The 25,611-nt window shown below is 44.2% G+C and overlaps 1 protein-coding gene across 1 annotated transcript in view; it reads left to right on the forward strand.

The window, feature by feature from the left end:
- GLE1 (GLE1 RNA export mediator) overlaps positions 1–13,309 on the forward strand; it is a 41,570-nt gene extending 28,261 nt beyond the window's left edge. The window contains exons 7-16 of the mRNA XM_036856552.1: positions 537–765; positions 1,364–1,476; positions 1,637–1,706; positions 6,181–6,323; positions 6,428–6,618; positions 7,123–7,252; positions 8,029–8,133; positions 10,818–10,900; positions 11,692–11,755; positions 12,963–13,309. Coding sequence (XP_036712447.1) covers positions 537–765; positions 1,364–1,476; positions 1,637–1,706; positions 6,181–6,323; positions 6,428–6,618; positions 7,123–7,252; positions 8,029–8,133; positions 10,818–10,900; positions 11,692–11,755; positions 12,963–13,031 — 1,197 coding nt within the window. The 3' untranslated portion in view covers positions 13,032–13,309. The remainder of the gene's footprint in view (positions 1–536; positions 766–1,363; positions 1,477–1,636; positions 1,707–6,180; positions 6,324–6,427; positions 6,619–7,122; positions 7,253–8,028; positions 8,134–10,817; positions 10,901–11,691; positions 11,756–12,962) is intronic.
- The last annotated feature ends 12,302 nt before the right edge of the window (positions 13,310–25,611 follow it).

The raw sequence follows: 25,611 nt of genomic DNA on the forward strand, positions 1-25,611 counted from the left end.
TCTTTTTTTTTATAAATTTTTTATTTTTATTTATTTTTGGCTGCATTGGGTCTTTGTTGCTGCACGCGGGCTTTCTCTAGTTGCAGCGAGCAGGGGCTACTCTTCGTTGCAGTGTGTGGGCTTCTCATTGTGGTGGCTTCTGTTGTTGCGCACGGGCTTCAGTAGTTGGGCTGAAGAGAAAGCTACTAGAGAAAGCCCGCGCGCAGCAATGAAGACCCAACACAGCCAAAAAATAAATAATTAAATAAAATAAAATAAAAAAAGAATTGGCTACCATCTTTAAAAAAAAAAAAAAAAAGTTATTCCAGCCAGTGTTGGTGAGAGCATTGAAAAATCTCTCCGTCAATCCTGTGGATGTGATGGTAAATCGGTATTACCTTTAAGAGAACAGAAGATAGTAGGTATCAACATGTTGAATGTGGGTACTCCACTGGCACAATTCCAGTTTAGAAATTTGTGGACTTGTGTGAGGTATGATTCAGCACCTCAGGTACCTAGGAAATAACCACTAAACTCTGCCTCTGTCACTGTGACAGAACGGCTTTCCCACAGCAGAGGAGCAAGCTGTGGCTGAGAGAGCGCTGCAGGAAATGCGGGACCTCCTTGTGGACTTGCAGCAGGAAATCGCCAGGGCCTGTGAGGACAGGAGGAGGCAGGATGAAGAGGCCCGCGTAAAGCGGCAGGAGTCACAGGTGCGGCAGGGGCCAGAGGTCCGCAAAGAGCCCCCAGCTTCCAGGCAGGGCCCAGGAGAGAAACTGAATGAAGGTGGGTCTTGGTGTGGAAACGGTCCTTCAACTTGATGTGTAAAAGTTTCAGAACGGGAAAAGAAACAAGAACGTGTTTTGAATATTATATTTAAGCTACAGGACAATTTACCAGAACTTTTACATAATGTAAAATTCAGTACTTTCAGTGAATTACATTTAGTTTTCGTTGATGTGGAGCCTGACGTCAGATTCCAACATTTGCCGTGAGGACTTGAAATTCTGTATAATTCTAGTAGATGTATTATTCCAAGTATTGCTGCTACTGAGTATTTTAAATAAGTATGTGTAGAATATATGTTTACTGAATACATAAGAGCATCGATATAGCATAGTGGTTCAGAATGCTGCCTTTGGAGCCAGATCAGTGGGAATCTAGTTTTTGTACTTCCTGACAATGTGACTTTGGCAAGTTACGTAACCTTTCCATGACTGTTTTCCTTATCTGTAACATGAAGGTAATAATAGAATCTACCTCATAGGATTATTATGACAGTGAAAGCAGTTAATGCATATATAAGGTGATTAGAACAGTACCTGGCTCATATTAAATGTTTAATAAATTCTCCTATTATGAAATCCTTTCTTTCATCCCTCAGACCTCCAGGTGAAGGTGCAAGATAGTACAATGCAGTGGTACCAGCAGCTGCAGGAGGCCTCCCGTCAGTGTGTGTTGGCCTTTGAGGGACTGAGCAACAGCAAAGACAGTCAGGTAGGAGGGGTGGGAGTTGGGAATTCTCTGGGCTGCATGGTGCCACCCACAGCCTTGTGTCCCAGAGGAATGTAGCTAGCGTGTCACATTCCCTAACCGTAAGGGCATCTACTCAGCTCTTCAGAACACGGTCTGCCTTCTCACTGCTCTCTTCTGGCAGGCCAAAAAGATCAAGATGGACCTCCAGAAGGCTGCCACCATTCCAGTGAGCCAAATCTCCACCATTGCAGGTTGGTCAGAGGGATTAAGAACACGGCCCTTGGGACTTCCCTGGTCGTGCAGTGGATAGGACTCTGCACTCCCAGTGCAGTGGGCCTGGGTTCGGTCCCTGGTCAGGGAACTAGATCCCCCATGCATGCCACAACTAAGGAGCCCAGGAGCTGCAACTAAGGAGCCCGCGTGCCACAACTAAGACCTGGTGCAACCAAATAAATGAATAAATAAATATTAAAAAAAAAAAAAAAGAACATGGCCCTTCACTTCATTGTACAAGTATTTTTTGAGATTCCAAATCCACTTATCTGTAAGGTTCCTATAAATAGAATGTGTTTCAACAAATGTTGACCGTTGGATTAGGTATATAAGCTATATGCATATAGCTTACTCTCCTTTGTTTTCTCTCAACATGTAGAAGGTAATCATTATGTTTGTTGACACATTTAAAAAAAATATGCTATATATTAATAGTAAATTATTGGGGGCTTCCCTGGTGGCACAGTGGTTAAGAATCTGCCTGGCAATGCAGGGGACATGGGTTCGAGCCCTGGCCAGGGAAGATCCCACATGCCGCGGAGCAGCTAAGCCCGTGCTCCACAACTACTGAGCCTGCACTCAAGAGCCTGCAAACCACAACTACTGAGTGCATGTGCCACAACTACTGCAGCCTGCATGCCTAGAGCCTGTGCTCCGCAACAAGAGAAGCCGCCGCAATGAGAAGCCCGTGCACCGCAACACAAAATAGCCCCCACTTGCCGCAACTAGAGAAAGCCCACGTGCAGCAATGAAGACCCAACACAGCCAAAAATAGAAACAAACAAATTAATTAATTAATTTTTAAAAAAAAAGAATCCGCCTGCCAATGAAGGGGACACAGGTTCAATCCCTGGTCCAGGAAGATCCCACATGCTGCAGAGTAACTAAGCCTGTGCGCCACAACTGCTGAGCCCGCTTGCTGCAACTGCTGAAGCCCACATGCCTAGAGCCCGTGCTCCGCAACAAGAGAAGCCACCGCAATGAGAAGCCCACGCACCACAACGAAGAGTAGCCCCCACTCACCGCAACTAAAGAAAGCCCGCGCACAGCAATGAAGACCCAAGGCAGCCAAAAAGAAAAAAAAGTGAATTGTTTAGGAAGGCTCTTACCTAAAGTTAGAAGTTATTGCAGAAAGCACCCCTAAGGGAACCTAGGATGTGACTTGTATTCTTTGCTTTTTGTCCTACAACATTAGCTTTTCCAGACTCGAAGCCTGCTTGTTAACACTTGAGAACGCTTTCCTTTTCTCTCCAGAGACTGAGATTTAGAGAGGAAGAACCAGACAGGGGAAAGACCCCTTTTTCCTCTTCTTTAGAAACAGAGGTTCATTTTCACAGAGCTCAGATGTGGAAGCCTCCACAGTACAGACTGTGCTGCCCGGGGGCTGGGGAGCACATGCAGTGGGCAAGCTGCTCTGACTTAGCCTGGGTCCCAGTTCCCTTGAGTAACTTGTGCCCAGAAAGCATAAGCAGTTGCAGTTCCCGCCCTTGAGAGGCTACATGACAGAACTTCCATATCACGTGGCTGCCTGGAATTCCTTCTGGAACAGGGCAAGGTCTAAATAAGTAAAAACGTATCACTTTCTAGAACTGAAAGTGCCATTTCCTTTGATAGCCAAGGCAACGGGGGCGAGGTTGACTGAACAGCCGTTCCACACCTTCGCTGCTCTCCTCAGGCTCATCCTCAAGTCTTTACCCCTCAGTTGACCGCAGGCAGCCCCGCCTCCTCCTTCATCAGGAAAATCTGAGACGCCAGGTGTGAGATCCTCAGATGCGCCCTCTTGCACCGATACACAGCTGTATTTACCTCTTCGTCTCCTGCTTCAAAAGATGCGGTACCCTTCCGGCCCGCACTTACCCTTCTGCCTGAGCCTTGAACGAGGCTCGGGAGCCTTATTCTCATCCCCTCCCATCTCCTTCAAGAGATCTCTCCTGTTTTCTGCAAAATTACTCCCTTTTATAGGCCCCATTCCCTTTAAATATGCCTGTCACTCACATTCTAAAATCTGTTTCTTTTGATTCTGTGTCTTCTCAGTATTTTCTAATTTTCTTGTTGCCTTTTGGTTAATTTATTTACTTTTGGCTGCATTGGGTCTTCGTTGCTGTGTACAGGTTTTCTCTAGTTGCAGCAAGCTATTCTTGGTTGCGGTGCATGGGCTTCTCATTGTGGTGGCTTCTCGTTGCGGAGCATGGGCTCTAGGCACGCGGGCTTCAATAGTTGTGACTCATGGGCTCAGCAGTTGTGGCTCACGGGCTTAGTTGCTCCGCAGCATGTGGGATCTTCCCGGACCAGGGCTCGAACCTGTGTCCCCTGCATTGGCAGGCAGTTTCTCAACCACTGCACTACCAGGGAAGTCCCCATGTTGCCTTTTGGTACCATTGATTATTCCCTCCATCACCTCTACTCCTCTGGCTTCCGCAGCAACATTAATTTCCAGCTTCTTCTCCTCCCTCTCTTTCTCCTTTGTGGGTTCCTCAGTCTCCTGCCCCCACATCAGTGGTAAGTGTGTCCTCAGGGATGTGCTTCCACCCCAAAGTTCTTCTCATTCTAAAGACCCCCCACGGCGTCAGACTTGACCTCTGCGCACATGACACCCAGATCGGTCTCTGGGTCATTCCTTTCCTTTGAGCTTCAGGTTCCCTCTCTCCAGCTACCCAAAGGGCAGCTCTGCCTAGATGTCCCTCAGCTTTGTCAGGTTTAGAACGTTCCAATGTGAACTCATCATCTTCCTCTTGCCTGCCTTTTCTCCTGTTCGCTCTAAGTAATCAATAGCACCTTATCTACTTGGTCACCTTCGTTGAAACCTGCGAGTCATCCCCCTGACTGCTTCCTCTAGTTCATTCTCTATATCTGATTAGACTCTAGTTTTGCCATTCTTCATTTTCCTGCCTATTCCGTAACTATGTCCCTTTGTCTCCATCATTTTTGTAAGCCCTTTAAGAGCTTACAGCCCAGTCAGACACAAACATTTTCTAGAGTTAGTGCCCAGTAAATGTTGAATGACTGAGAGAGAGGTGACCTAATTGCTGCCTCTTTAAAGGTGGGTGTCCATGAGTAGTTAGATTCGGAGCAGAATTTAAAGAAGGATATGGTGCCGGTGTGGCATATGGGATGTGGGAGGCCATATCAGGCATAGGGTTGGGACCGGATTTTCCTAACTGGAGAGCCACGGGGAGAGGGGCCGGCTGGGGATTTGGCCAGTGGAACCCTTTGAAACCGTCAGTCAAGGAATAGTAGGGTATGACTTAGCAGGAAGGTGAGCTGAGTAAATTTGTATGGAAATGTACACATTTTAATATCTCAGTAAGGTTACAGTCTCTGTTTCTGTTTTTCTGGGATTATTAGCCTTGAGATTTCTGCTTAAGCAAAAAAAAAAAAAAAAAAAAGAAAGAAGAAAGAAAAGAAAAAGGAAGGAAAGGGAAAGTGGGTGGGGTGGGGGGGTTTGTTCTAAAGATAAAGCAGTTTCGGGACTTCCCTGGTGGTCCAGTGGGTAAGACACTGTGCTCCCAATGCTGGGGGACTGGGTTCGATCCCTGGTTGGGGAACTAGATCCCGCATGCATGCCGCAGCTAAGAGTCTGCATGCCGAAACTAAGAAGTCCGCACGCCGTAACTAAAAAAAAAAGATCCTGCATGCTACAAGGAAGATCCCACGTGCAGCAACTACGACCTGGAGCAGCCTAAATTAATTAATTAATTAATTAATTTTTAAAAAGCAGTTTCACAGAACCTATGGCAGGAATGGAGCTGGATCTCAGGAGCCAGAAATTTTAGGACCCTTTTCTCTCTCCTCTTGGCTTCCCTCTGTCCACCTCCATTCTAATTTTGTAGACTGCTGTTCTTTGGTCCACATAGCAGGGGCAACCCCACTGCTTACATGTGTATGTGTCTCAGGAGCGGCCACTTCAAGGAGTCGACTCTGTCAGCTGACTGATCAGCTCAGCATGACTAGTCCTAATCTAACTAGCCAGTGTGGAGGATGGGGCGCACAGGATCTGTAATACAAATGTAGCTTCTGTGTTGCTGAGGATGGAGGAAGGCAGGTCCAAGAGAAGGGGGGAATCACCGTGAGTTGGGAAAGATCCTTTAGAAGGTTTTCCCTAGAGTTGCAAATGACTTCTCTAGGGACATCCGCCACACCCGTGGCATCTGTAACAATTCAACACCTATTTCTATACTACTGTTCATCTCTCAGCTGTGTCAGTTTCAGAATTAGTTCACTCTGCAAATAAGGAATTCCTTCGAAATAGTACCACGCTTTATGTACTTTCTCATCCCCCACAGCATGGATTTGATTGTCATACATTTTTCCGCATCTGTATTTTGGCTTTAGGCTCTGACTTTCTGTAGGGCAGCACAGCTGGGTTTGTATAGAGGATTTGTTACTGCAGTGATGAAAAAAATAGATTGACTGCAGTTGTATCTTTTCACTAACTTTGTCTTTCATACCCAGGCTCAAAGCTGAAGGAGATCTTTGACAAAATCCACAGCTTACTCTCTGGAAAACCCGTTCAGTCTGGTGGGCGCTCTGTGTCCGTCACACTTAACCCACAGGGCCTGGACTTTGTCCAGTACAAACTGGCAGAGAAATTTGTGGTGAGGAACCTTGTTGCCAAAGGTATGGGAAGAAGAGGCTGGTGTACAACCTTTAAACCTTTCTCGAGTATTAACTTAAAATCACCCCCTCTCTGTGCTCCCAGAAACAAGGGGAGGAGGAAGTGGCCTCCCATCATGAAGCAGCATTCCCCATCGCAGTCGTGGCATCCGGGATCTGGGAGCTCCACCCCAGAGTGGGGGACCTCATCCTTGCTCATCTGCACAAGAAGTGTCCTTACTCTGTTCCTTTCTATCCAGCTTTCAAAGAGGGAATGGCTTTGGAAGATTATCAGAGGTGAAGTTGTTTTTCTCCTTACTCACTATCCCTGGAGTGATGAATGAAATAGAAATAGAACTGGGATTTGTTTCCTCTCCTCAGAACATCTCTTATGTACCTTGAACATTCTATCAGAGAATACAGTGTCTTTCGTGCAAACTGGATGGCTTTAGAATACTGGATTTAGAATCCAGGGGTCTTAGAATTTTATCCCTGCTTTGTCTTTTTTTTTTTTTTTTTTTTGTCTTTTAATAGATTTGCAAAAATGGGGAAATCATTTAATCTCTTTAAACATTATTTTCATGACTTGTAGATGGGGGTAATGGTATCCATTACCTCCTGGGAATTTACTTCTCAGGGTTTATATGATGCACAGATTTGATAATAGATGTGAGTAGCATGTAAAAATGTATTAATAATAATGCTAAATGTAATAATAATATATTGTTACTTTTAGCCATAAAAAGTAATTGGTCACCCTCACTTTGGCCTTGTCACATTGAATATTTTCTTCCCACATAGGATGCTTGGCTACCAAGTGACGGATTCCAGAGTAGAACAGCAAGACAACTTTCTAAAACGCATGTCTGGGATGATCCGTCTCTACGCTGCCATCATCCAGCTCCGGTGGCCGTATGGAAACCGACAAGAGGTAGTAGAAGCGGCTTAGTATCGATAATGAGAGGTTGGACCAGAGTCCACATTAGTGTATCTTACCTGCAGGAAATATTGACCTTTCAGAGAGGCAGTCCAGTCACATGATAAGTTAAAGACTGTTGCTGCTTCATAGGTACTCTTCAGAGAAGTTGATGTTGATTATTAGGAAACTTTTGGATCATCAGAGTCATTTGTTCAGAGACCAATTGGTGCCTTAGAGGCCATCTAGGTCACATACCTTACTTCACAGATGGACAGACGGAGGCTTAGCAAGCTGTTGTGATACACACTTGTCAATGACAGAGCCACGGCTGGGGGCCAGGGCTTTGACCTCCCAGCCCAGTCCTTTTTTCAAGGAATGGAGATTAGAGGGTTGGAGAAGTTGATGGACTTGGAAACCTAAAGAGAAAGGAATATAGGTTGATTGAATCCAAGAAGTTTTTATTGTGCATCTGCTATGTCCCAGGTTCTGTGCTAAAGATACCAAGAATAATAAATAAAATGTCTATGAGCGTAACTGTGGAATCCCTGAAACTGAAGCTGACAGCCCTGTGTTGAAGGGATGCTGTGAAGAATGTGTGGGTACCAATATATATGCAGTATTTAAAAACAGAATTTGTTTGGCTTGTGTTGCTTCTGCCCTGTGGCATGTGCTTAGGTTAGATGATCTGGGGGTTCATGTCCTGTTGGTAATGGCTGGATGGTAACGGTGGAAATTTAGATCTCTGCATAAAATGAGATTAAACAGTGACCAAGCCTCTCTCCTCCCAGATTCACCCTCATGGCTTAAATCATGGCTGGCGCTGGTTGGCACAGATCTTAAACATGGAGCCCCTGTCAGATGTGACAGCCACCCTCCTCTTTGATTTCCTGGAGGTACGTAATACAGTTATCACACGAGAGAGAGCCAGTGGTTGAAGCAGCCTTGGGCCACTGTGTGACGTGACTGGGAAAGGAATATGGAGATAGAGACTAATGGGAATTTCCTGGCGGTCCAGTGGTTAGGACTCTGTGCTTTTGCTGCGAAGGCGCAGGTTCAATCCCTGGTCAGGGAACTAAGATCCCACATGCCGCATAGCCAAAAAATTTTAAAAATACATAAATATATATACGACAAAAGATACTCTTTTTACCTTTATCACTTAGGAAATTACAAGGATTTTAGGAGCTAAAAAAAAAAAAGAAATAGAGACTAATGGTGGACAGCATTAGGGTCCAGTGTCATAAATTTTTTCCTGATCCCCAAGACAAACCTAGCTTTTGATTTTTCTTCCCAGTGTACTTTCCTTCTCTGTGTGGTTGTCTTCTCGTTCTAAAGAACAGAAAACTGTACATCCCAGTACAAGTGAAAAGGAATTTGTTTTAGGGATATAGAAGTGACTCACTCCAGAATCAAGGGTAAGATGTGCGGTTGAATCTCATCAGGGCCTGGAACCAGGAACTGGAATGTCACCAGGTAGCAAGGCAGCCTCCCTCTGGAACCACGTGGTCTTTCATGTCTGCTCTTCCTGCAGGTTGCCTCCTTCTTGCTCTATAAGCCAACTTTCTGAAGTTTTCTGTGCATAGTGGAGAAGATGCCATCCTGGGCTATATCCCTCAGCCTCAGTGTGGTCACCCAGTGTAATGGGACTAATGTCCCACCATTGTGATTGCTAATTCCCAGGAGAGAAAATATGATTAACCAGCGTGGGTCAGGCACCAGTCTCATCTAGAAGGCTCCGTATAGTCCTAACTGCCTATTAGGGACCCACTATAGGGAAAGGGTAAGGGTTTCTGTGGAAAGGAGACAGTTCTTAAAGAATAAAGGCTTGGGGCACATGCCATAACAAATCTGGGACCATTTGGCCTATAACGCCAACAGTTTCTAGTCACCTTAAAGCTCCTGAAGTCACAATATGGGAAGTATGTCATACCTTTAGAATCAATAGTAAAGTTTTTTTTTGTTTGGTTGGGTTTTTTTGAACTTTATTTTATTTATTTTTTATACAGCAGGTTCTTATTAGTTATCCATTTTATACATATTAGTGTATATATGTCAATCCCAGTCTCCCAATTCATACCACCACCACCATCCCCAGCCACTTGCCCCCCTTGGTGTCCATATGTTTGTTCTCTACATCTGTGTCTCTATTTCTGCCCTGCAGACAGGTTCACCTGTACCGTTTTTCTAGGTTCCACATATATGCGTTAATATACGATATTTGTTTTTCTCTTTCTGCCTTACTTCACTCTGTATGACAGTCTCTAGATCCATCCACGTCTCTACAAATGACCCAATTTCGTTCCTTTTTATGGCTGAGTAATATTCCATTGTATATATGTGCCACATCTTCTTTATCCATTCATCTGTCGATGGGCATTTAGGTTGCTTCCATGACCTGGCTATTGTAAATAGTGCTGCAATGAACATTGGGGTGCATGTGTCTTTTTGAATTATGGTTTTCTCTGGGTATATGCCCAGTAGTGGGATTGCTGGGTCATATGGTAATTCTGTTTTTAGTTTTTTAAGGAACCTTCATACTGTTCTCCATAGTGGCTGTATCAATTTACATTCCCACCAACAGTGCAAGAGGGTTCCCTTTTCTCCACACCCTCTCCTGCATTTGTTGTTTGTAGATTTTCTGATGATGCCCATTCTAACTGGTGTGAGGTGATACCTCATTGTAGTTTTGATTTGCATTTCTCTAATAATTAGTGACGTTGAGCAGCTTTTCATGTGCTTCTTGGCCATCTGTATGTCTTCTTTGGAGAAATGTCTATTTAGGTCTTCTGCCCATTTTTGGATTGGGTTGTTTGTTTTTTTAGTATTGAGCTGCATGAGCTGTTTATATATTTGGGAGATTAATCCTTTGTCCATTGATTCGTTTGCAAATATTTTCTCCCATTCTGAGGGTTGTCTTTTCATCTTGTTTGTAGTTTTCTTTGCTTTACAAAAGCTTTTAAGTTTCATTGGGTTCCATTTGTTTATTTTTGTTTTTATTTCCGTTACTGTAGGAGGTGGATCAAAAAAGATCTTGCTCTGATTTATGTCAAAGAGTGTTCTTCCTATGTTTTCCTTTAAGAGTTTTATAGTGTCTGGTCTTACATTTAGGTCTAGAATCCATTTTAAGTTTATTTTTGTGTATGGTGTTAGGGAGTGTTCTAATTTCATTCTTTTACCTATAGCTGTCCAATTTTCCCAGCACCACTTATTGAAGAGACTGTCTTTTCTCCATTGTATATCCTTGCCTCCTTTGTCATAGATTAGTTGACCATAGGTACGTGGATTTATCTCTGGGCTTTCTATCCTGTTCCATAGAATCAATAGTAAGTTAAGTTTGATTCACGTTTTCTGAAACACCTGGCTACCTGGCAGTCTGGTTAAATGGAGGTATTACCATATATGAGAAATGCTTCAGAAGAAAGCTGGATTTTAATTCCCTTGCTTAGCTGGCTAAGTGGCATTGTGGTTGAAATTCTTGATAGGAACAAAAGGCAAAGGTCTGATTGTCCTTTATGGATCTCTCATATGAGTGTGAATTTTCATTCTCTGCTCTGATGGTGCCCACCTTCCCCTCTAGGTGTGTGGGAATGCCCTCATGAAGCAGTACCAGCTCCAGTTCTGGAAGATGATACTTCTCATCAAAGAGGACTACTTCCCCAGGTATTAGACTTGTTGAGTAGACACCAGGGGATTTGGTAGGTGAAAACTTATGACGTCAGATACCGTGGCTGCTGTTACATGCTGTTTCTGACTCAGTTAAGCACCTGTGTTACGTGTAACATCTGCTCCCGTCCTTCTCCTCTTTGTTATTTGAATAAACGCTTCTCAAGTCTCTCTTAAATATTGTTGACTAAATAAAAAAAACAAATTAGGAAGATCTTGGATTCAGATACCTGACATTTTTTAAACTCTCTTCTTTTCTAAACTCCCCCAGATAATCTGGGATGGTGCTTACATGCAGTCATGAATGAAACCAAGGAGGCAAACCCCCTCAGTAAATCAGTTGGTGAAACTGATTGGTCAGCCAGTTTGCTTGACTCTGTTGTGGCATTCACCTTCAAGGACCCTTCTCATTCCTCTCAACTCACTGGCCTTTCAAAGTGGGGAAAGGCATTGGCAGCGCCCATCCCACCTGGTCACAAAGACCTTGGAAAGGAACAGTGCTCTTTTCTCCTTCATCCACTTACTTGAAAAAAATGTTGAGGGACTTCCCTGGCGGTCCAGTGGTTAAGACTCTGTGCTTCCACTGCAGGGGGCATGAAAAAAGAAAAAAGAAAAGAAAAGAAAAAAATGTTGAGACCATTTAGTAGAGTGACAGCATCCAGTTTAGAAGACATGTCTGTGAGTCGTTTGATCTGCCCCTTCCTCCAGATCAGCAGGTCTCTTAACTCCTCCAAAAGATAAGTGTGAGTCATAGGTGTGACTCACCTGTCTTCTTTCTCTCCCTGTAGGATTGAAGCCATCACCAGCTCAGGACAGATGGGTTCCTTCATACGCCTCAAGCAGTTCTTGGAGGTAAGATGCCCTTAGACCAGCACGTCCCAGACTGTTGACCTCCAGTGCACCTGTGTCCGACGTGTCTTGCACATCCAGACTCTGACTGCGGTCTCTTCCTCTTTGATTTTTCCGAACCTACTTTTTAGTCCATCAACCCCTCTTCACCTTAAGGGCTGCCATTTCATCGTCTTCCTACGCGTCGTTGTCCACACTGCCCGTGGGGAAAAGCTCTCCTAAGAGACGAATAAAATATATGTAATGAATCTTATCTCACTGATACACTTTTTGCATGTTGGCCAAGGTTCTTTTCTCAGTCTCAGGTCTAGGGGACAGGTAGGTGTGGTCACTTTTCTCCACGAGAACAGACTGCAGTTTGAGCCAGACTCCTCTCCTTTTTCCAAGTGCCAAAAAACTTTAAGAGGTGAATTTTGACGGATCATTGAGAACTCTGTGGTACGTCTGCCAAGACAGCCAACTGACTTCCAGTTTCCAGTAGCCCAGTTGGGGAAATTGCAGTAGTGAAAGGTGAGGCCAGGCTGTGGGAGATGAGAGTGGGATGGACATTAACAATACCCTGGCATTTGTCCTCCGCTGCAATTCATGCAGAAGGAGAAGTCTTATAGAAAACCTTTTTTTTTTTTTTTTTCAATTAATTTTTATTGGAGTATAGTTGATTTACAATGTTGTGTTAGTTTCTGCTGTATAGCACAGTGAATCAGTTATACATAAACATATATCCACTCTCTTTTAGACTCTTTTCCCATATACGTCATTGCAGAGTATTGAGTAGTTTCCTGTGCTATATAGTAGGTTCTTATTATCTATTTTATATAGTGTGTATATGTCAGTCCCAATCAACCAATTTATCCCTCCCCCCACCTCATAACCATAAGTTTGTTTTCTACATCTGTGACTCTATTTCTGGTTTGTAAAGAAGTTCATTTGTACTATTTTTTTAGATTCCACATATAAGCGATATTATATGATATTTGTCTTTCTCTGACTTACTTCACTCAGTATGACAATCTCTAGATCCATCCACATCGCTGCAAATGGCATTATTTTGGGTTTTTTTATGGCTGAGTAATATTCCATTGGCTATATATGTACTACATCCATAGGACTTACTTCCACTTGCTGTCCCTCAAAGTTTCTTCCAAACTTTAAGTGTTGGAAGCAGTGTTATCAGAGAATCATTCTGTTTTCTTTGTCTTTCCCTGACCAGAAATGTTTGCAGCGCAAGGAGATTCCTCTCCCCAAGGGCTTTCTGACTTCCTCCTTCTGGCGTTCCTGATGTTACTCCATCGCCCACCATCACCATTTTGTTGCAAAGGGACAATAATAAAGCAACTGAAGACAGCTGTATTTGGGAGAAGTCATGTCAATATGTGTTTTGTGTATTTGTATCTTGTGACTAGGAGAGCAGATTTTCATGGGTCACAAATCTAAGAGGTCCTTTAGTAGATATGATGACTCCTTAAAGGGGTCCGCATGACAGAGTAAGCAGAATTGACCTTTCTCATTTCTGCAAAAAATTTGAAAACAAAATTAGGAGAAGAGTTTAGCACTTGATCTCACCCTTGATTTCCTTTGTCTCTAGTATCTTTCAGAAGGTAGGTTAATACCTTGACCATTTCACTCTGAGCTGAAGTGGTTTTCCCTCCACCACCACACCCCAGCCCCTCCCCACATGCTGTCCCCATTCAGAATAATTCCCAGGAGGAGCAAAGACTCAAGGTCACCTTTAAAGTAGCAGTTAATAAATGAGGCCCAAACCCTCACATGCAGGACTGGGTTATGTTTGTTTTGCCTTAGTCAGCTTGTGAAGTAATTATAAATTCAGAAGAAACGCCTGGTGTAGACATGGGCTAAGTCAGTCCCAAATTGCATCGGAGGTAGCTTAGCGTCTGGGATTAGGACTATTAACACATGTTATATTGAACCAGGAAGCACTGTTTGTCCTCTTACTTTGGAATTTGGTTCCTGGATGGCTCCGGATGCATGAACCAAACTTTGTTTTTCAATTTGAATCAAGATGGGCTGAGATGGAGCTTGCAACATTGTACATGAGCTGAGCATCCATAAGCAATGAATCAGGGGTTTAATAAAGATGTTGGGGAAGAATTGAGAACTGCCTTATAATTTTTTTTACATGTTCTGAGTAATGAATGATGATAGATTTGCCTGACTAAAGCCACTACAAAAATCCAGAGTCTGGCTGTTCAGATAAGAGTTGAGATTTGCTTTATGGAAAGACTCATTCTCTTGGATCTATTCCTCTGTAGTAAATGTTGTATGTGGGGTGTGTTTGTTGTGGAGGATTCCCTGGTAATTTTGAGTCGCTCGAAGCAACCCATTCTGTGAATTATTGACTGTAGTGCCAAAAGATAAGTAATAAAGCTTGATTTTTAAAAACCCCTTGCTGGTATCTAGTCGGTTCAGTATGATCAACTTCCTGTACCTGGAGCTGTGTAAATCATAAGGGGCATGGTGGTGCCCGAGTCTAGGTATAGAGTGGTATGTTTTTCCCTTTTTTGTCTTCTTGACCTTCACCTTGGGAAAGCTGCTTTTTTTCTGTCATTTCTTTTGTGGAATTATATACCAATAACTGACCCTGTTTTATCTAGCAGATGGGAAAGAATTAAAGTCTTTTGATGTGGACACAATGGAATGAACACTGGGGAAGGAGTCTAGAGACTTGGGTTCAATTCACTTTTTAAAAAAATTTTTTTCACATCTTTATTGGAATATAAATGCTTTACAATGTTGTGTTAGTTTTTGCTGTACAGTAAAGTGAATCAGCTGTATGTATACATATATCCCATATCTCCTCCCTCTTGCATCTTCCTTCCACCCTCCCTATCCCATCCCTCTAGGTCGTCACAAAGCATCGAGTTGATCTCCTTGTGCTATGCAGCAGCTTCCCACTAGCCATCCATTTTACCTTTGGTACTGTATATACGTCAGTGCTACTCTCTGACTTCATCCCAGCTTCCCCTTCCCCCCCTGCCCCCGTGCCCTCAAGTCCGTTCTCTATGTCTGCGTCTTTATTCCTGCCCTGCCACTAGGTTCATCACTTCCACTTTTTTAAATTCCATATATATGTGTTAGCATACAGTATTTGTTTTTCTCTTTCTGACTTACTTCACTCTGTATGACAGATTCTAGGTCCATCCACCTCACTACAAATAACTCAATTTTCTTCCTTTTTATGGCTGAGTAATATTGCATTGTATATATGCGCTACATCTTCTTTATCCATTCATCTGTTGGTGGACATTTAGGTTGCTTCCATGTCCTGGCTTTTGTAAATAGTGCTGCAGTGAACATTGTGGTACATGACTCTTTTTAAATTATGGTTTTCTCAGGGTATATGCCCAGTAGTGGGATTGCTGGGTCATATGGTAGTTCTATTTTAGTTTTTTAAGGAACCTCCATACTGTTCTCCATAGTGGCTGTATCAATTTACATTCCCACCAACAGTGCAGGAAGGTTCCCTTTTCTCCACACCCTCTCCAGCATTTATTGTTCCTAAATTTTTTGAGATGGCCATTCTGCCCAATGTGAGTTAATACCTCATTGTGGTTTTGATTTGCATTTCTCAGTAATTAGTGATGTTGAGCATCTTTGCATGTATTTGTTGGCCATCTGTATATCTTCTTTGGAGAAATGTCTGTTTAGGTCTTCTGCCCATTTTTGGATTGGGTTGTTTGTTTTTTGTTGTTGTTGAGCTTTATGAGCGCTTATGTATTTTGGAGATTAATCCTTTGTCTGTTGATTCGTTTGCAAATATTTTCTCCCATTCTGAGGGTTGTCTTTTCATCTTGTTTATGGTTTCCTTTGCTGTGCAAAAGCTTTTAAGTTTCATTATGTCCCATTTGTTTATTTTTGTTTTTATTTCCATTTCTCTAGGAGATGGGTCAAAAAGGATCTTGCTGTGATTTATGTCATAGAGTGTTCTTCCTATGTTTTCCTCTAAGAGTTTTATAGTGTCTGGCCTTTACATTTAGGTCTTTAATCCATTTTGAGTTTATTTTTGTGTATGGTGTTAGGGTGTGTTCTAATTTCATTCTTTTATGTGTAGCTGTCCATTTTTCCCAGCACCGCTTATTGAAGAGGCTGTCTTTTCTCCATTGTATTTTCTTGCCTCCTTTGTCAAAGATAAGGTGACCATATGTGCGTGGGTTTATCTCTGGGCTTTCTGTCCTGTTCCATTGATCTATATTTCTGTTTTTGTGCCAGTACCATACTGTCTTGATTACTGTAGCTTTGTAGTATAGTCTGAAGTCCAGGAGCCTGATTCCTCCAGCTCCATTTTTCTTTCTTAAGATTGCTTTGGCTATTCAGGGTCTTTTGTGTTTCCATACAAATTGTAAAATTTCTTGTCTAGTTCTGTGAAAAATGCCATTGGTAATTTGATAGGGATTGCATTGAACCTGTAGATTGCCTTGGGTAGTATAGTCATATTCACAATATTGATTCTTCTAATCCAGGAGCATGGTATATGTCTCCATCTGTTCATGTTATCTTTGATTTCTTTCATCAGTGTTTTATAGTTCTCTAAGTACAGGTCTTTTGCCTCCTTAGGTAGGTTTATTCCTAGATATTTTATTCTTTTTGTCGCGATGGTAAATGGGATTGTTTCCTTAATTTCTCTTTCTTATCTTTCATTGTTAGTGTATAGGAATGCCAGAGATTTCTGTGCATTAGTTTTGTATCCTGCAACCTTACCAAATTCATTGATTAGTTCTACTAGTTTTCTGGTGGCATCTTTCAGATTTTCAATTCACTTTTAGGTTTGTGACCTTGAGTGGGTCATCCACTCTCTGAACCTCAGTATCCCCACCTGCGAAACGCAAGAATTGAACCAGTCACCAGATGAGTAGTTTTCAAATTGTGCTCAGTAGCAGTGCCTTAGGGCAGAGCTTCCCTGCTGTGTGTCATAGCCCACTGATCTCTGTAGCCCATGGGGCCCGTGGCCATTTGCACTTCCTCTCTCTACCTGTGCTTTACAAATGGCATTTTCTGTGCATCATGACGGAACAACTTGGGAAGCACTGACTTCAGGGTGTTGAGTGTATGGGGCTCAGCTGTATAGTCAGTCAGCATATGGAGGCTTTGTGCAAATTTTTAAAAGGCTTCCCTTCCTACTACTGCCATCTGCTGGAAAGCTGTTCTATTAGTAATTATGAAAATGGAACCAGGAGGTGAGCACTGCCTCTTACTGGAGTTAAGCAGCTCACATTTGCACAGCCTTTAATAGGACTAATGGGCCTGCATGGAACGCTGGGATTCTCTCTGCCACAGCCTTTTTGCTTTATGTGCTGTATATATTGGAGTTCTTTGTAAGATTATATATGGGAAAGTTCTGCCAAAAATGAAATATAAAAAAATCACTGGACAAGATGATCTCTAAGGTCTCCTCCACTTTGAATTTGTACCACTCCATAGCAAACACCTCTTAGAATATTTGAATCTTCTTTCTCTAGACATGTTTAACAAGTGTTGCACATGTCATTTAATGCTTGGTATTCCTATTGGGTTCTTGATGGTAAACCAAGAAAGGAGAGCATCAGGGAGGCCAGGTTTTCGATACTCACGGATAGCGTTGCCTCCAGAGGTAGAGATTGCTGGCCGATAGTGGTGACTCCTGGTGGTTACTAGCATCAGATTTCTAAGAGTAGAATACCAAGGACTGCATCTGTCTTTAAATTCAAGCGCTCACTTGCCTGCTTGCCTCCTTTCAAGTTTGACCTCATTTCTTAGGCTGAGTGCCCATATTTTTGTCTTATCATTGTCCTACATCATTTATTTATTTATTTATTTATTTTCGGCTGCGTTGGGTCTTCGTTGCTGCGCTTTCTGTAGTTGCAACGAACAGGGGCTACTCTTCATTGTCATGCGTGGGCTTCTCACTGCGGTGGCTTCTCTTGTTGCAGAGCATGGGCTTCAGTAGTTGTAGCTCACGGGCTCCAGAGCGCAGGCTCAGTAGTTGTGGCGCATGGGCTTAGTTGCTCCGCGGCATGTGTGATCTTCTCAGACCAGGGCTTGAACCAGTGTCCCCTGCATTGACAGGCGGATTCTCAACCACTGCGCCACCAGGGAAATCCTGTCCTACATCATTTTAAAGCAAATTTGATGATGAATTGGAAATTCCAATGGGAGAGAAACCCAACACATCCCTTGGATAGAAGAATGGAGTTGTTCTGGAGGTTTCCCACCCACATGCTAGGAGCTTTCCCCCACTTCTCAAGCTTCCTGTGGTGATAGCAGTGACGTAATTAGGTTTGGATGTCTTCTATCTCAGTGCCAGGAAAAAAGAGCTACAGAGCTTCCCACAGGTGCCTTATCAGGCTTGGCCATTCACTTCCCTTTTCTCTGTGCCGTTAATGAATCCCTGATACTAGGTCCTGTGGACCTGCAGAAAGCAGATGAGAGCTATGGTCTCCCAGCTATGTGATGGATTTACAGAAACACCCATTATAGAGGAATTTATAATATCATTTAGTTTACAGCCAGGCTCCATTTACTGTAAATATCAGTCTACACAGATGATGTATTCAAGAAACATTTTTCTTTTAGCTCCTTCAGGATGTTTACACTAAATGTAGTACATGATGCTGGATTGGAACCTGGTCCAGGAAAAAAAAGATCTTTCTGTGTGTTTGTCTTGTAAAGGATGTTGGGACAATTAGCAAAACTTGAATAAGATCTGTATGTTAGATAGCAGTATTATGTCAACATTAATTTCCTGACTTTGATCATTGTATTGTGGTTATAAAAATAAAAGTACTTGTTCTTAAAGTACTTAGGGGTGACTGGGCATGCAACTTATTCTCAAATGATTCAGGGGGAAAATATCTACACGTGTGTGTGTATGTGTAAGTATATACCATCAGAATAATAGAGCAAATGTGGTCAATTGTTAACAAATTGGGGAATCCGGATGAAGGGTGTATGGGATTTCTTTCTATTACTCTTGTAATTTTTTACAAATTTGAAATTATTTCAAAATTAAAAGATAATCCTCTCCCCCATTTAAAAAACAAACAAACAACAGCAACAAAATCAGGCCTACAATTCTGATGAGGTGACAAATTCAAGCTCTAGAACCTACAACCCTGCAAACAGGACGGTGATGCCAAAGGTGACCTTGAAGCCATCAACCTGTAGCAGGGATGGAAAGTTGACTCTAAACAGGTTTTGCTGGGACTTCCCTGGTGGCGCAGTGGTTGGGAATCCACCTGCCAATGCAGGAGACATGGGTTCGAGCCCTGGCCCGGGAAGATCCCACATGCCGCAGAGCAACTAAGCCCATGCGCCACAACTACTGAGCCTGAGCTCTAGAGCCCGCAAGCCACAACTACTGAGCCCACATGCCACTACTACTGAAGCCTGCACGCCTAGAGCCCACGCTCCGCAACAAGAGAAGCCACCGCAATGAGAAGCCTGCACACCGCAAGGAAGAGTAGCCCCCGCTCACCGCAACTAAAGAAAAAAGCCCATGTGCAGCAACGAAGACCCAACACAGACAAAAATAAATAAATAAACATATTAAAAAAAAAAGATAATCCTCTCCCCCACTTAAAAAAACAAACAACAACAACAAAATCAGGCCTACAATTCTGATGAGGTGACAAATTCAAGCTCTAGAACCTACAACCCTGAAAACAGGACGGTGATGCCAAGGTGACCTTGAAGCCATCAACCTGTAGCAGGGATGGAAAGTTGACTCCAAACAGGTTTTGCTGGACTTCCCTGGTGGTCCAGTGGTTAAGAATCCACCTTCAATGCAGGGGATGCAGTTTCAATCCCTGGTCGGGGAAGTAAGATCGCACATGCCACAGAGCAACTAAGCCCACGTGCCGCAACTACTGAGCCTGCACACTCTGGAGCCTGCGTGCCACAACAAAAGATCCCGTGTGCTGCATCAAAGATCCTGTGTGCCACAACAAAAGATCCCGTGTGCTGCATCAAAGATCCTGTGTGCCGCAACTAAGACCCGATGGCAGCCAAATAAATAAATAAATATTTAAAAAAAATAAACAGGTTTTGCAAAATGCTTCCTACTTAACGTGAAGTAGGTGACTGGGGGTAGAATTTTAATTCAATGGAGAATGTGATTTACAAACTTGGAGTGCTTGATGGTTTGAACTAAAAGTTACCATAGTGCAGAAGATAGCTCCATTTCATTTAGGTCAGCTTTGTCCAGGAAGTTTTTCTGCAGGATCCTAAAAAAGAATTCAGCAAAGAAGTTTGGCAGCTACTGTGTTAAAGGTAAACTAGGTGAAGTACTATATGAAATAAGAATGGCAGGGTGTTGACAATTGTTGAAGTAATGAGCAGATGGAGGTTCATTGTACTATTCCATTTTCTAGGTTTATCTTTGAAATCTTCCATAATAAAATGTTTAGATTATAAAGAAAAGAAAAAGGACTTTTCTTGCAGGACTTTTTGGTGCCTTAACTATGATACTTTGAATTAACCTCCAAGAGTTTATATTGTTTCCCAAGCTTACCACGGAACTCTTGAGCTTCTCTTGGGACTAGTATTTCTGAGAATATACTTTTTGAAATGCTTTAGTTGGAGGTTAGGATGGTCAAGAAAGTATCTTGAGATAGTACTTGATCCAGATACTTAAAACTATCTGTAAATTTTTTAAAAGGAGATAAAAAAGTCCAAAAAGCCTTTGATTCTAGGTACCCACTGTGAACATCTCTTTAATCATCTCTGTGCATATATACATGGATATACAAATATAGCTCTTAAGTAAATAGCTCTTAAGTAACTGCCACTGTTCAGTAACATCTTAGATATTTTTCAAGTCAATCAGTATGAACTATATCACCAATATAGTCTTGAATTAATGAATCTTAACCATTTTTCAGTTGGTGACTAGCTGCTTCTAATTCTTTTTTTTACAGTTATTAACATTCTTAAATATATTTTCTACCTTCTTAGGTTGTATTCCTAAATATAACGTTGTGTCAAGTGGCATGCAAATTTCATATGCTGATCCATATCGCCAAACTGCTCTTCCAGAAAGGTTCTACTTACATAAACTCAAAATGGGTGAGATTTGTCAGAAATGAGGAGTGGGTGTTAGGAAAGAAGGACATTCTAATTTAGGGGGAAAGTATGAGCAAAAGCATGATGTTGGAAGAATAAATAACCTGTTTAGGAAGTGGCTAAGCTCAGGCCTAGAGAAGAGCAGTAGGAAATAATGCTACTATAATAATAATATAATATGCTAAATAATAATGTGGAAAGTTTGTGGAGGCTCCGGAATCTCTATTAAAATAGTTTGGGTGGGGACTTCCCCGGTGGCACAGTGGTTAAGAATCCTCCTGTCAATGCAGGGGACACGGGTTCGATCCCTGGTCAAGGAAGATCCCACATGTCGTGGAGCAACTAAGCCTGTGTGCCACAACTACTGAGCCTGCATTCTAGAGCCTGCGAGCCACAACTACTGAGCCCACGTGCCACAACTACTGAAGCCTGCGTGCCTAGAGCCCGTGCTCTGCAACAAGAGAAGCCACTGCAATGAGAAGCCCACGCACCGCAATGAAGTGCAGCCCCTGCTTGCCGCAACTAGAGAAAGCCCACGTGCAGCAAAGGAAGACCCAACGCAGACAAAAATAAATAAGGGCTTCCCTGGTGGCGCAGTGGTTGAGAGTCTGCCTGCCAATGCAGGGGACACGGGTTCGGGCCCTGGTCTGGGAAGATCCCACATGCCGCGGAGCAACTGGGCCCGTGAGCCACGATTACTGAGCCTGCGCGTCTGGAGCCCGTGCTCCGCAACAAGAGAGGCCGCGATAGTGAAAGGCCCGCGCACCGCAATGAAGAGTGGCCCCCGCTTGCCGCAACTGGAGAAAGCCCTCGCACAGAGACAAAGACCCAACACAGCAAAAATAAGTAAATAAATAAATTTTTTTTAAAAAAAAATAAATAATTAAAATATTTATATAAAAAAATAATAAAATAAAATCGTTTGGGTGATTCGGTAGGCAGTGGGAAGCTACTAGAATTTTATTTATTTATTTATGGCTGCGTTGGGTCTTCATTGCTGCACGGGCTTTCTCTAGTTGCAGTGAACGGGGGCTACTCTTGGCTGCGGTGCGCGGGCTTCTCATTGCAGTGGCTTCTCTTGTTGCAGAGCACGGGCTCTAGGCACGGGGGCTCCAGTAGTTGTGGCACATGGGCTTCAGTAGTTGTGGCTCGTGGGCTCAGTAGTTGTGGCTCACGGGCTCTAGAGCACAGGCTCAGTAGTTGTGGCACACGGGCTTAGTTGCTCCGCAGCATGTGGGATCTTCCCGGACCAGGGCTCGAACCCGTGTCCCCTGCGTTGGCAGGCGGATTCTTAACCACTGCACCACCAGGGAAGTTTGCTACTAGAATTTTTTGAGAAGGTTTCACATGGTTTATGAAACTAATTCTGTGTGTTCAGGATGAATAGGAAGGAGAGAGACTGATGGGGCTTAAAAGGTGGTCCCGCGAGAGTACATACGGGAAATAAACCAGCTGGATTAGGAAGATGTGCCAGGGGAGTGAGGGGCTCACATTTCTGCTGTCACTTACGGTCCTCTTAGGCAAACTAGCCTGTCAAGTCCATGTTCCCAGCAGCTATCAGGCCTCTTCTCTAATGTGGCCCCTGATTTCAGAGGCAGTCATTGTAAAGTAATGTAACATTTACAGTTTAAAATTTAACATAAAATTTACAGTTTAAACCATTTTTAAGTGTACAGTTAGTTGTCTGGCATCAAGCACACTCACACTGTTGTGTTAACCATCAACACCATCCATCTCCAGAACTTTCTCATCTTGCAAAACTGCAACTCTGTACCCCTTAAATACTAGCTCCCCATTTTCCCATCCCCACAGGCCCTGGCAACCCCAGCTCCACTTTCTCTCTGTGAATATGACTATTCTAGGGTTCTCCTGTAAGTGGCATCATACAATATTTGTCCTTTTGTGTCTGGTTTATTCCACTTAGCAGAATGTCTTCAAGGTTCTTCCAGTCACTGTTTTGAAGATCTGTGCTATTCCTTGCCAGCTCTGACACTGCAGAATCTCATCTGGGAAGAAGTACAGTGCACCTGCCAGGGTGACTTCCCAATCGACTCCCTTCTTGGGAGGGGATAAAAGAGTGGTGCTTGCCTGTTAACTTTCGTGTGTGTGTGTGTGTGTGTGTGTGTGCGCGTGTGTGTGTTTGTGTGTGTTAGAGAAAGAGAGAGATTATCCCAATGGTTGACCTCTCAAATGACTCGGAAAGGTATTGGGACTACCTAAATGCCTAAGCTTAGGGCACATATCAAACCTTCCTAGAACGGCTAGAATAGAAAAAGGAGCTTGGGGGAGTTCCCTGGTGGCCTAGTGATTAGGATTCCAGGCTTTCACTGCCGTGGCCCAGGTTCAGTCCCTGGTCAGGGAACTGAGATCCCACAAGCCCCAAAGCACAGCCAAAAACAGAAGAAAGAAAAAGGAGCTCGGAATTCAGTCCTAACCGTACCCCCGCCTTTGCAAGAGGATGGGATGGACATGACTAGATTGGTTACAGAGCCGCTATGCTGCCCTTTTTTGTTTTTGTTTTTGTTCTGAATGAGCAGCTCTCAGAAAACAAAGAAAGCCAGTGTCTGCTTTATCATCTCCTTCCCCACACCTAGCAGAGTGTCAGGCATATGGTGAAATTGGTGGGAGGTGAGGTAGGCAGACAGTAGAACACAGGAAGAAGGGCTTTCTAAATGTCTCATTTCCAGTGCCAAATGCGGATGGGGTGGGTGAGTGGGTGGGCACTACACAGGGCTGGAGGCACTGGGTTTTGGCCATGTCTCAGATCAGACAAAGGATCGACAAATAAGACTTTCATTTCTGTATCAATACAGAAGCTGTCTCTAAGATCTCAAATCTGTTTTGCGCCTGGTAAAAGCAAAACCCCCATTTCACTAGGAGGCCAGATTGATATAAAAGAAAAATACTTCCTTTTTTGCAGCTCCTGTCCACAGCCTTGAGCCCCGTTCTTTGCTGGAGCAGACGGTCTTGGAAATTCTGGAGAGCTATGATTGTGTTAGCCATTTTGTACCCAGAGCTGAGTATTTGGTTAAACATTTTGCTGCTACCCACTGGAGAAGACGCCATCAGCTGTTCCCAGAAATGCACACCCCAGGCAGGAGTTACCCGGTCCTGTTTTCTCTACATGGAGGATTGCAGGAAATGCCTCTCAGCTCCTGTGTCTTTCCTCCAGATTCTGTAAAGCCGCTTCTGGGGTGTGGCCACTCCTTTTCTTTCTCTGCACTCTGGTAGAGTAAGGGAATAGGGGAGTTTTTCCTCATTATCAGGGCTCCAGCCGGAGCAGCTCAGAAACCCGATTACAGATCCCAGGCACAGGGAAGAAGCCAAACTACTGAGGACCAAGAAGCGCAGGGCTGGGCCCGGGCCCAAGTTCTGGTGCAGTGCCTAGTGCCTTTATATTTATTTAAAGGGGAGAGTGCTTGGTAACCAGGAGGCTGAGGCCTTCCTGAGCTGCAGAGGCCCTGGTCTGCCTGACTGCACAGGAACGATCTGGATGCTACTCTCTATGGCTGTCGCCCAGCTGTCATGGGGGTGGGGAAAGGGCGTCCTACTTGAGGGCTTCTAGCTACAGAGCCAGGCCCTTAAACTGCTAAGACTGTAAGGAACAGAAATTCCAGAAATCCTCTGTTTTTCTTTTCTCAGCATTCCAGCATCCACCATCACAATGCCTCCCTTTCCTACGGCAAGGCAGTATAGCACACTGTTTAAGAGAAGGTTCTGACTGCCTGGATTCAAATCCTTGCTTTTCCTCTTGCTAGCTGCCTGATCCAGGGCAAGAGACCTAGCTTCCATGTCAGGGCTCTTTTGTAAAATGAGGAAATAATACCTAAATCATAAAATTATTGCAAAAAGATTTTTTAAAAAGGTAACACACATAGCATAGTGCTTGGTACAAAAGGAAAGGTCAATTAATAATGGCGAGTAGAATCAATGTCTCATTTATAAAATACAACGAATGCATCCTATTCCACTGCTGAGCTGTCCGAAAGCTTTTGATGTAAGAATATAAGAAATTATTAACTCTTCAAATCTCGGAATGACAGACATAAACACCGAATTAGTCGACTTTATTTTTTATGATCGGATTCGGCCTTTTCTTACCACCTTCTCAAACCCGGAGTCCCAAATCATCCTCGGTTTCTTGACCCCAACTCCCACCAGAGAAGGCTGACTTGGGGCCCCGGCACCAGCCTTCTCCTAGGGAAAGGGGGAAGGAGGAAGAACAACACACGGGTGATCTCACCCTTTGGGACTGGGCGTTTTTCCGGCTGGGACGCGCAGCATCCCCTGCCAGACTGCGGCGATGGCCCTGCCCCGCCCTTCGCTGCAGTCCTGGAAGGGCTCCCAGGGGCGGAGGGGTGGCTGGCGAAGATTCTCTGCAGGGCGGGGAGGGGCAAGATTGGAGGATGCCAGCTGCGGGGAGGGCGGTGCGGCCGGAGCATCTCTGCCCGCCTGGGCGGAGGCAGCGACTCCACTGCACCATCAACCCCCACCCCTGGCGCGCGCACTCTTCCTTCCCCACCCTCCTGCGGCCCTCCCGCGGCCCTCCCGCGGCCCTCCCGCGGCCCTCCCGGGGCTCGACTCTTCCGCCGCATCGCCGCTTCGGCTCTTTCCGGGAGCGCTCGGCCCTTTCCGCCGGGTGATCAGGCAGCGAGCAGGCGGGAGCTCCGCCCCCTTTGGTTGGCCGGCGCTCGCCCCCGCCCCTCGCGCCGCGCTGCGGCGCTTCCCCCGAGCTCGCGACCGCCCGCTGCCGGAACGCGCGTGGCCGCCTATAAAAGAGGCGGGGCGCGCGCGCCGCCGTCACT

Source organism: Balaenoptera musculus, chromosome 6, assembly GCF_009873245.2.
Source record: "Balaenoptera musculus isolate JJ_BM4_2016_0621 chromosome 6, mBalMus1.pri.v3, whole genome shotgun sequence".
Lineage (NCBI taxonomy): Eukaryota > Metazoa > Chordata > Mammalia > Artiodactyla > Balaenopteridae > Balaenoptera > Balaenoptera musculus.